This window comes from Furipterus horrens, unplaced genomic scaffold, assembly GCF_987537825.1.
Source record: "Furipterus horrens unplaced genomic scaffold, mFurHor1.1.pri manual_scaffold_2, whole genome shotgun sequence".
In the NCBI taxonomy this organism is placed as follows: domain Eukaryota; kingdom Metazoa; phylum Chordata; class Mammalia; order Chiroptera; family Furipteridae; genus Furipterus; species Furipterus horrens.
The window spans coordinates 78,097,219-78,109,374 of NW_028327172.1; the positions used below are offsets into that span (position 1 = coordinate 78,097,219).

The 12,156-nt window shown below is 36.2% G+C and overlaps 1 protein-coding gene and 1 pseudogene across 1 annotated transcript in view; one reads left to right on the forward strand and one right to left on the reverse strand.

Annotated features, from left to right (window-relative positions):
• The window catches only part of LOC150018872 (putative ATP-dependent RNA helicase DDX10), a 324,877-nt gene that overhangs the window by 32,713 nt on the left and 280,008 nt on the right, over window positions 1-12,156 (forward strand). The window contains exon 9 of the mRNA XM_090265897.1: window positions 1,168-1,252. Within this exon, the coding sequence (XP_090122023.1) occupies window positions 1,168-1,252 (85 nt within the window). The remainder of the gene's footprint in view (window positions 1-1,167; window positions 1,253-12,156) is intronic.
• On the reverse strand, window positions 8,032-8,588 carry LOC150018874 (mitochondrial import inner membrane translocase subunit Tim17-A pseudogene; annotated as a pseudogene).

The window sequence follows — 12,156 nt, forward strand, 5'->3', positions numbered from 1 at the left end:
AATCCTCACCTGAGGATATATTTGTTGACTTTTAGAGAGAGAGGAAGTGAAGGTGTTTGGAGGGAGGGAGGGGGAGAGATTTAGAGAGAGTGAGAGAATGAAAAAAAAAAAAAAGAAAAACGCACATCGATTGGTTGCCTCCTGTGTACACCTTGACTGGGGATTGAATCTGCAACCTAGGTATGTGCCCTGACTGGGGTTCAAACTCACAATCTTTGGTGTATGGGATGATACTCCAACCAACTGAGCTACCCAGCCAGGGCATAGTATGAATTTATATAATTATTCCTCGAGTAAAGGACATTCAAGTTTGCCTTTTTAATCCAAAAATGTGCACTGGATATTCTGAAGCTCTATTCTTATGTAAATGTTTAAGTATTTCTTTAGAATATACCAGTATCTTTTTTAAACTTTATTTTGTTCTTAAGTTTTCTCAGTTAATTTATTTTTTTAATGAGCAACATTTGTGTATAGGTAAAAGTGAGTTATGAGATAAAGCAATCCCTACTCTACCCCTCCTTACTCTTCAGAAGCAACTACTTAAATCTGCTATTCTGTTGGTATTTAGTTTTTTATATTTCTAAGTAATAATCTTATCCTGCCATTTCTTAATTTTCAAGTTTAGAAATTATCTAAAGATTTCCTTTTTTTCATCTAACTATCCTCCTACTTTTTTTTTTTTTTAAGTGCTCAGTCCTTTTTCTATGATGGAAAGTGATCTGCAAAGTTCACAACAGATTTTGCTAGGAAATTAGGAGAGGGACTTAATTTGAATGGAGATGGGAATAGCAAGAAAAATAAACCTTTATTTAAATTTACAAACCAGTTTTATGTAAGTTCAGTAGGAGCCATGAGAAGTGCTTCTTTTAGGTTATTAAATATCAGGATATTTAATTATTTGTCTAATACAAAGCTGTCTGTCACTACTGTGTCAGATAAGAAGTGATCTTCACATGCAAACACTGTTATTAATTTTAGCTCCCCTTTTCAAAGAAGTGTTTATTATCTCTTGGTTCATGCAATTAATTTTATTTTTGATAGAGTTCACAGATGTTATCTATCAGTTTGATGTGACAGAAAGTCCTGGCAAGCAATATTGTAAAATAAAAATAGTGCAGCAGGGCAGATCTTAAACTGATTTTCTAACTTGATGTTCCTTCTGTACAGATTTCCCAGCTGTGAATTGGGTTCTTCAATTTGACTGTCCAGAAGATGCCAACACGTATATTCACCGAGCAGGTAGAACTGCCAGGTAGGTGTACTTGCCCATTTCCTTGCTTGCGGTACTATCTAAATTAAAAAAAAAAAAAAAAAAAAAAATTCTTCCTGAACTACAGACAATGAATGGAGGAATTCAGGTAAGTGAGTACTTGTTTGGCATTTTTGTGGTGTAGTTTAAGAGCAGCTGGTCAGCTGTTGGAAAGTCATTAAGGCTGAGATTTGATGGCTACTGCTGAGAAAAATACATGAAGGCTTTATTTTAGTTTATTTGTTCTAACTTTCTTTACTTACTAGGCTTTTTACAAGAACTGCTTATTGAACATCATCTCACTGAATCCTAATGACACTTCAGTAAGGTATAAGAATGTTATATTCAATACCTATTTTCAGAAATGGAAACTGAGTCTCTGAGCAGTTGAACGATTTGTTTTAAGATCCACAGAGCCAGGGTTTGAATCCAGGTATTCTGACTCCTCTAGTCTGGATCTGCGCTCTTACCTTCTGTGGTGTGGGCTCTGCGAGGGAATGTGGTTTTGAGTTGCAGGTTCCTCTCTTCCTTTTTTCTTTTTTTTTTTTTCTAGTGTGGAAATTAGAGACATTGCTGGAGGCTAATCTGAAATACTCCCTTTTCTTTATATGTCCCCACTTTCTACCCTATAAAAGCACCCTATGTATGCCAGCAAGCTATGGGGAAACTATCTGGGAAAGAATAGCAAAATCTTAATCATTTGGGAGTAAATGGCACAGAAAGGTATCTGAATGAATGAAAAGAATAACAAGTGTCATTGGTATTGAGGTTGCAGGGAAGGTGGGAGATGAATGATGCCGGTAGAACTGTAAATGGTTAGCCTCTTTCTGGATAGCATTTTGTAATTCTTATCAAAGTCTTTGAGTTCTTCCTTTTGACTCAGTAACTACACATCCAGACTGATCTTAAGAAAATAAAGAGATAAAAAAGTTTCAGTAAAGATGTTCATCTTTCTAATATTTGCAATGGTTAAAAGAATTAGAAACAGCCTAAATAATAATCACAATAAGATTATGGTTAATTATGATTAGCCAGAGATTGATTATTTGGTTTTCCATTTTGTTACCACTTTCTTTCTCATCAGAACTGGATGACTGAGTGTTTATAATAGGGATGTCTGTGAAACACTGATGTTTAATGATGGAAGACACACTAATTGGAACAACAGTTACTTCGGATTTTTAAACCACCAACTTTTGCTTAATGATTTCCAAGGGTGGCAGGATTTTTGGACCCAAGATTTAAATCCTCATCTAAGCAGAGACTCATTCTCCAGCAGGGTTTGCTCTTCCATTTGCCTCCATCTCTTTCAGCAAGTGGCCCAAGTGTTCTCTATCCCTTGTTTATCTGTGAAGTCCCTTTGGTGATTAGTGCTTTTAAATATCTTTGTGTCCATGATTCTTGGATGGTATTAAAGAATTTTTTTTCTTTTTGTTTATGTCTGGTGAATTCTCTTGTTTCGGCTTAAGTGGGCTTAAATATTTTTTGAATTTATTAACTTTTAGCACATGGGTACTCACTTAAATGCTTTTCTTTAGACCAATATGAGAAGAGAGAATAGTACAATAGTGAAAAACAAAACTTAAAAATAGAATATATGTACCAGAGTGTTCAAAAGTAAGTTTTTTTTTATTGCAGTTATATAATTTGAATAAGCAATGGGGTTAGATCTGGGTTCTCTCTGTATTCAGACAAACTTGCCTTTAGAATGATGACATTTCGATTTTAATGGGATCTAAGTAAATGAGACCTAGGTAGAATAGTAGCCTTGTTTTTCATTTTATAAGAAGGTGCATGGTGTATCAGTGGTCTTTGATATGTTGGGTACATGTTCAGATTATCTTCTATAGTGAGATATTCAAAAGTTTTTAGTTGTGGTTGTTGGAATGAATGCTTCTCCATTGTTGAATTCTCCGCAACAAATGTGTAATAGGTATGGATTTGTACAGGTACCCATGGACCTGTGGGCCTCTAGGTAGTCTCTCACTAGTATATTAGACTAGGGCATACAGGCTTTTAGATGTGCCATTGGTGCTGACATAGATGGGAAAACTGATTCCATTATAGAAAATGTTGAGCAGTATTTAAAATTATTCTTCCTATATGAGGATTATTGGACATCTTAGTGTTTCAGGAAAATGCCCACGAAGGGCAAATATCTCAGTTTCTTTTTTCTGGAGAAGTTATTAAAAATCTTAATGTAGTTGAGCCCTGGCCAGTATGGTTGAGTTGGTTGAAGTGTCATCCCATAACAGAAAGGTTTCAGGTTCGATTCCCGGTTGGGGCAGATACCTAGGTTGCAGGCTGTGTCCTTGATCCCTGATCCCCAGTCTGGGTTTGTAAGAGTCCCTTATGATCCTTGGTCCAGGCATTGGGGGCAACATATCTATGCTTTTCTCTCACGTTGATGTTTCTCTCTTTCCCTTCCTCTGTCTCTAAAAGCAATAAACAAATGTATCCTGGGGTGAGGATAAAACATTTTTTAAAAAAGTTATGTAGTTGAACGTGCCATGGTGAACATGAAATTAGTCTTAATGACTGGAGATGAAGAGGAGGTACAACAGCACCAAGATTGTGTTTTAAGAGAGAGAATACTAATTTGAAAAACTATTGTAATGCAATTTCTAATGTGGTCATTAATTTTTAAATTACAAGTCTGTTTGAGCCTTCATAAGCAATTAAAAATACTTCGAATTGACACTTTCAGATGTCTAGTGAATGGAATGGTTTAGGATATGTGATGTTTATTTTTTTCTTTGTCAATTTAGTAAAAAATGACTAAATTGCAGTTTTTAAAAGTTGCCATTAATGGGTTTAGAGGTAATTAGAAAGTTTCGTGGGCCATGAGCCCGGATAATTGAATTGAATAAAGGCTAAATTAAAAATTAAAAATAATTAAAGACATTTGTATATGCTGTAATTAAAACCAGGTTGGCAGATAGTGTTTGCTTTTGGAATTGAACTGTAATATATGAATATAGAGAAATGAATTCAGTGCTTTGTGTCAAAATAGCTAAGGTCTGAGGAAATCAGTTTTTCTTTCTTTGTTTTAGCTAAGTGAAAATAAAGGATGATTCGGGTACTTGTTGCTTTGAACTACTTATTCTGTTTTAATTTATTCACCTGTCTAAAGTTCTTTTGATATTTAACAATTGAGAAAAATTTCCCTCTGTTTTCCATAATCATCCATACCTTTTTTTTTTTTTTTTTTTTTAACACATTGGTCTCCTTTAGGGACAAATAAGGCAAGAGATCCAAATCTGGTTTTATAAAGCTGTATTCTGTAATACTTTTACCACTTAAAAGTGATTGTCTTTAGGGCTTGCAGTTTTTGGTACTCACAAAATCAAGCTCTTCTAACTTCTTATAAAAACACCCAGTTGAAAATAATTATTTGTGAATACAAAGTAGGTATATATCAGATACTTCTAATTTTTTAAATGCTTTCATTTGGGGAGGAGGGGGAGGTCCATAGGTCTTCATGTAACTGTTTATATTGGGAATCGATATATAAAAGATGGGAGTCTATATAACTTTTGTTTTCTGGAGTACAGTAGTGGTAAAATCCAGGGATATTCCAGCTCCGCCCTATTACCTTGGCTGCATTTTGTGGATCTCAGATTTTGTTTGGGAGTGATTTAGGTGATTCCGCTAGGGGGCAGCAGAGGACAGTTCTTTTCATTGCACACTCACTGGGAGCAGTTCGGATCAACCACAGCAAATACGCATATGGAAAGTGGTTTAAATTTCTAATGGGATAACTTGTGAAGAGTTTATGATGCTTGTTTTGTGGAAAGTGCTGGTACTTTACGGAATATATAATGAAGAAAAATTTATATGTCTTTAATTGGTTTGTAAATTAAAATAATAAAACTGAAAAGAAAATTTCCATGAGCCTTAATTTACTGAAGCATACTATGTGTATCTTAGTTTTAAGATAGGAACAATCTTTGCCAGTGAAAATTCTTACTTTCTTCATTCCTTTAGCTTAGATTTACGAAGAGTCTGTCTAAAGTCCATTCCACCTATATAGAGGCTGGTGTTTCTTTACATGGCCTTATGCCTTTGTTAGTATCTAGAATTTAAAGCTTTAAAAAAATGGGCAAAAGCAGTTCTTTATTTTGCATCAACAAGCATTGAGTAGCTGGGGTAGAGGATGACCATTCTAGCCACTGACGTAGGTAAAGGGGCTGATATTTCTTAGGAGCCTATTATTTCCCAGACACTTCCCACTTGCTTTCCTGCTGTCCTCAACACAGCAGGCAGAGTGAGCCTTTTAAAACACAAGTCATATCATGTTACTCTTCTGATGGCTTTGCATTTCACTCAGAGTAAAAGCCAATGATCTTATGGTCTTATACTGTGCATCCCCCCTCCAGCCCTATTTCCTGTTATTCTCCACTTGTTTGCTGTGCTTCACACTGGTCTTGCTGTTTCTGTTACATGCCAGGCATGTTTTTGTCTTAGGGCCTTAGTATTATTTGTTTCTTCTGGAATGTTTTTTTCTTAAGTATCCACATGGTTGTCTTTCTTACCTTGCCTCAACCACTCATCCTTACCTTGCTCTATATATTTTTTTCATAGTACTTAACACCTTTAAATATACTAGAGCATTTACTTGTATTGTTTGCTTCTTGGTCTCTTTACTAGAATGTAAGCTTCATAAAGGCAAGGAAGGTTGTCTACTTAATTGAGGTGCCCTGAGTGCTTAGAATAGGGCCTCACTCAGAGTAGACACTTGAGATAACACAATTAGTTTCTCAAATCAGATGCATGAATTAGAGATCTTATATAATATGTTAATGAACTATTTCAATTTTACAAATTACCCCACAATTTAGTGGCTTAAAGTAAGGAATTGTATATGTATTATGGTTTCTGTGGGTCATCTGGGTCTCTGGCTGTTGGTCAATCATATATTCTTAATCTATTAAAACTTAGTTTAGTCTATTTTGTGTGTGTGTGTGCGCGCTACGGTCAAGGTATCACACAGCACTTTGAGATTCAACTGGGGATGGATCCTTTTCTAAGCTCATTTGCTCTTTGCCAGGATTTGTTTCCTCATTGACCTGCTCAGAGGTGCTTCTTGGTTCCTTTCTTTGTACATTGTTGTCCTCTTCTTAGGGCTTCTCACAGCATGGCAGCTGGCCTCATCAGAGAGAGCAAATGAGAGGGGAACAGGAGTAAGATGCAATGTCTTTTATGATCTAGACTTGGAAGTCACACTCCATCTTATCTGTAGTTTCCTAGTGGTTACACAAATTAGCACAATTCATTGTGTAGGGGGTAACTACAAGAGTGTGAATACTGGGAGGCCTGAATTATTGGGAATCATTTTAGAAGCTGCCTAATACATCTTGTGTCAAACTTTAATAATTTCAAGGAAAAAACTAATCACGAGGTATATGGGAGGCAGGAAAAGGTCTAGGACTTCCATCACAGTTGCACTCATCTATTCTTGCACATCATGGTGTGCTCTGGCCCAGACTAACCTTAAAGTCACTGAGCAATATGTGTAGCTTATCACTTACACAAATGGGCCATTGATGTATTCAATTATGAGGTTGACTATAGTGACCTACCTCTTGAATCCATAGACTGTAAACCTGGTACATCCTGTTATTAATATCTCATAGATGAGGACTCTCACACTAGCAAATTTATGATGTTTATTCCCAAGGAGGCCTTTCACTAGTATGCTCATGGGGAGATTTCACTAATATTTTTTATTACAGTAGTCCCTCTCTATATCGCGGTTCACTTGTCGCGGCCTCACTGTATCGTAGGATTTTAAAAATATTATATTTACTTATTTATCATGGATTTTTTGCTATATTGCAGGATTTTGCAGTACTGTATACGTATGTTAAAGTTACGTAGGTTTAAGAGTGTAGAATATGTTTAAGAACATAAGTAGTGTTTATAAAAGTGTGGAAAAGGTTAATAAGGGACTGGGAAATGTTAATAAGGGACTAAGAACGGTTTGTAAGTGTGTGGGAAGGGTTTATAAAGCCTTAATATATATATAAATACTAAAGTAAATGTAATGTTCCTACTTCGCAAATTTTCACCTATCATGGGGGCGTCTAGAACGTAATACCCGCAATAAGTGAGGCAATACTTTATTTTAAGCCAGGAAGACTTGTTGCCTCTCCTGCACCCACACAAGGAGCTTAGCCACTTCCTAACACTCAATAAATATCTGAGTGAATAATGAATAAACTCATTTAACCTTTATAATAGCCTCATGGAAGAGATCTTATTAGGGAACTCTTACTCAGTTATGAGGTAAAATATGTCCAAACTGAATCAGGAAGTACCAAGGCTGAGACTATACTCAGGTCTTTCTGACTCTACAACTTGTGTTCTTGCCAGTGTGCCCAAAGCAGCTGGTGGTGGTGGTATTATTATTATTAATTTTTTTTAAAGAAGAAGCAAGTTCCAGGAGTCCAGGAGTCCTTATTGTTTGACTAGCAGAACACAAAGCCAGGCAAAAGTTCCCAAAGAAATGATGGCCAGTCTCACTGCTGTTTGCCTTGTGGTCCTTCATCTTTTCAGCACTTAACATGTTTTCATTTAAAGATAGTAGACATTTACTTTGATCACCAATGCAGTCCAAAGGTGAATAAATAAATGGATTATCTTTTAACACCCCACCCACCCCCATGCTCCTTTAGAAGAAAGTGCTAAATGTCTCTTTGTAGCCTATTTGGCCATAGTTGTCTCACCTGTGGTTTTAAGAACAGTCTACAACTTAATGTTTTGAGAGCTTTTCTTGAACTCTAGCTCACTCTGTTAGAGCAGTCCTGCTGATTCTGCTGATAGTCTCCAAAAGGTGAAGATAACTGGGCTGAAGGCAACTGGGAGGGGCCTTTAGCAAACTGAAGACCATTGGGAAATTGTGCAGAGGCAAATCTTTAATTAAATCTAGAGTAAAGCTAGAATAAATCTTCTCGCTCCTTTAGTTAAAGCTAGAAGAATGCCATCCGTCTCGGCTGACTCAGCCATGGCCACTGGTCCATTTCTTGTGGTCAGGATGGTTCCTGTTAAATCTCCACTCATGGTGGAGTTCTAGGGTCCCTCCTTCCCTCTGACTTGAACCATACTGAGTCGATCATGTAAAACAGATGTTGCCAGACTGCAAAGCTACCTCCCGGCTGCGGAGCCCTGGTTTTCATAGCTGTCAAACTCCCTTGTAGCTTGTGATTTACTCCCACTGTTGAATAGCGAAAACCTTTGATTGCTTGGAAGGTACCACCACCTGTGGTACCCATCGTAAAGACCCCACCACAGTCATCACAGTTGGCCAGGGGCAGGGCTCTCATGCATACTCCTCCATCTTGACCCCAAAGCATCTGTTTTTGTTTAATGAAGTTTAGTTGCTGCTCCTCCCATGCAGTGCTTTTAGACTGCATGAAAGCCAGGTACTTGGAGAAGTAAGGTAGATCACTTTAATTTGCTATCGTTCATGATCATGCATTAAAATATATGCATTTTTTTCTTCTTTATTTGGACATAAGAGACACATATCCCACAGCACAGTTGATCAGACACTGTCCATAAAAGTCAAGAAACTGGATTTGGCTCTGTCATCTGATGGTTATGTACCCTTGGAAAAGTTGTTAATCTCTTTAAGTCTCAGTTTCTTCTGTAAAATGGGGTTAATCATAGTTAACTCAGTATCCTGAAAGTATACCTCTAGGTGGTATCAGTACTGCTTTTAAATGGGTTTTCTTTTTGTTCAAAATCTATTAAAAACTTAAGTCTTAAAAATATTTTTCTGGGGAAAGTTGATAGTGTTTAATGATTTCCACATTTGACCTGGGAATGCCATAAATCCTTGTTCTTATCAATGTTCTAGAAGCTTTCTATGCAATATATGTTAGCCAGTTTGCTTTCTTCCAGTTATTGAATGATGGACTTCATTTGTCAAACTGTTGAGCCTATTGTGATATACTTGTTCATGTTTCCAAGATCTTCGACTGCAGATGTATTTCCCTGTCTTTCTCTTTCTTAAACCTAGTGTACAGTCTTTATATATTCTGTGAGCCAAAGATACCGTTTTTCCTGGAATAAGCTTTCCTTTGTACCATGTGCAGGAGGAACAGAACAGTTGGACTCTGATTCCTTTGGCTGTCTGTCTGCATGGCTGACTGCACTGTTCTTCCACAGTGGCAGGAATCTTGGGGCTGTTTGCCACAGGTAAGGCTGAGGCATAGGGAGAACAGGAGAAACAGGGAGGGGAAAAAAGAAGGGCTGTGGAATACATGTGACTGACAGTTGTCTCCATTTCTCTTCCTCTTGATTAGACTTGTGTTCTGAACAGTGACTAGTGTGTTAGTAGTTGCAGGAATAGAATTTTAGATCCTTAAGGGACCTAGATTATATCATTCAAATTGTATAACTTACCAATAAAAAATGTGAAATATAGTGATAAAATGACTTGTTATCCAAGGTTATGAATAGTACAACTAGGATTTAAAATTAGTTCTTTGGACCCCAAATTCAGTATTTTATATACTGATGAAGCAATTTTCAACTTTTTTCACCTCATGGCACACATAAACTAATTACTAAAATTCCGCGACACGCTCCCTCAAAATTTTTTTTGCTGATCTGAGTAAAAAGTAGGTATAATTTTGATTCGTTCACACTAGAAGTCTGTTGTTGTGTTGGCTGTTGTAATTTTTTATTTGACAATCTGAAGGAAGAGAGTTCAGTGCCCCTGACTAAATAGTCAGGTATGCTTTAAAAATTCTTGTGGCTTACTGGTCGAAATTTGCTGTAGTAATGCAACTCTTCGTGGTTCGTTTGTTTATGCACCAAATACAAGTATCCCTCGTATAACACGGTGCTTTCCATAACACAGTTTCCCTCCAACATGGTTAGAGAATTGGGGAGAACTCCCATATAACACGAAATTAGGGACATCCCTGTACGATACTGAATGTGATAAAAGCTTTTAAGAGTAAAAGATAACTCATTTAAAATTTTTCATTCAAGCATGTATGTCCTATCAGTTTACTCTAAAAAGTGTAAGAAAGGCCTAGACTTAGCCGAACAGTTAGAGTCATGTTTCTTAAATGAAGATCCTTGCACTGAAAGGAGCACAGAGTTTAAGAGAGAACTTCAAAAGTGCTTAGCACCATATAACGAAATTTATAATGCTAAAAGCAAGCAATCTAAAATAACAGATTTTTTGCAAAAAGTAGAGCATAGAAATCAAGATAATGCTGAAGAAAGTTCAGAGGATGAGAATATCTTGTCAAAAGGGAAACACATTTGGTTAATGGAGCTTAGTAGTGATCACAAAGAAAACATTACCTAATTCATATTAATATGTAATACTTTTGATGAAAATTGCTTTAATAAAGATATTTTTCTTAATTATAAAAATATAATGATATGTTTTTAAAATTTTTGGAAACTAACCCTTCTTTTTGTACTAGTTCTTTGTTTCGTATAATATGGATTCACATAACACAGCATTTGCTAGGAACCTAACAACCGTGTTATACGGGGACCTGTACTTAATGACCAGATTTTAGGTATAAATGGTGCATATGTTAGATACGGAAGACAAATTTGTACATTGTCTTCAAAGGTAATGGTCAGAATACGGAAATATGCTAAAATTAGTAGTACTAGGATGTGTTAATGAAGTAAGAGTGATGAAAAAAAGGTGTGGATTATTAAAAGCATATAAAGTTTTTTACTTTAAAAAAATAAGTTTTATTATAAAAGTAATGCTTATTCACTCTACAAAATTTGGACAGCGGCAAAACAAACACCCAAATTCTACCACCTAGAAATATTTTTCATGTGCAGTATGTTAGTACATTTTAAAAAAATTATAAAAATGGAATTTTTCTAACTACAGTAGTCCCTCTCTATATAGTGGTTCACTTATCACGGCCTCACTGTATCGTGAGCTTTTAAAAAATATTATATTTTTATTTATTGCGGATTTTTCGCTATATCGCGGGATTTTGTGGTACTGTATACATGTTGTTAAAGTTACATAGATTTAAGAGTAGAATATGTTTAAGAACATAAGTAGTGTTTATAAAAGTGTAGAAAAGGTAATAAGCCAGTGGGAAAGGTTAATGAGGGACTGGGAACGGTTTATAAGTGTGTGGGAAGGGTTTATAAAGCCTTAAAATATATATAAATACTAAAATAAATATAAGGTTCCTACTTCACGGATTTTCACCTATCGCGAGGGGTCTAGAACGTAATACCCGCAATAATTGAGGGAATACTGTATATTCTTTTATAATTTGTAACCTGGAGAAGCAGGCTTGGGGAACTGAGGGTGGCTAGGCAGTTGTGAACACTGCCAGATCACGCTACAGCAATAGAGGTAGGAAAGAGCAAAATTAAAGGACACTTAAGACACAGCTAGAATGGAGTTTGTGTTGGGGAATCTGAATTGAAGTAATTGAGGGCTAATAGTCCTTGGGTAGATGGCAAACTATTGCCAGATTGGCAAGACTTTTTTCTCTTCCTCTGGCCATAGTCTGTTTCAAGGTTATTTAGAGGAAGAATTACCATTGCTCCAAAAGCCAAAGGTCTGGATCTCCTATTTTAGCTAGAAATACTAGTGAACTCTAGGTTGTAGAGGCAAGTTTCCAGATAGCAGACAATCATGATCAATCTAGTGAGCATCCTTCTTTCTGGAGGGAATCCTGGTATAGTTGAAAAAAGCAATGAATTGGAAATTGAAAATCTCTGATATGTAGTGATCAGTTCCCCCCTAACACCCTATTTCCCCTTCTTGACCTTCCAGAAACTTTATTTTTTATTTGTTTCCTCCATTGTTTGGATGCTTTTAAGTTTGGCACATTAATGTAAAACGAAGCTCTATAAATTCTAAAGAGCTGTATAAATGTAACATGGTATTAATA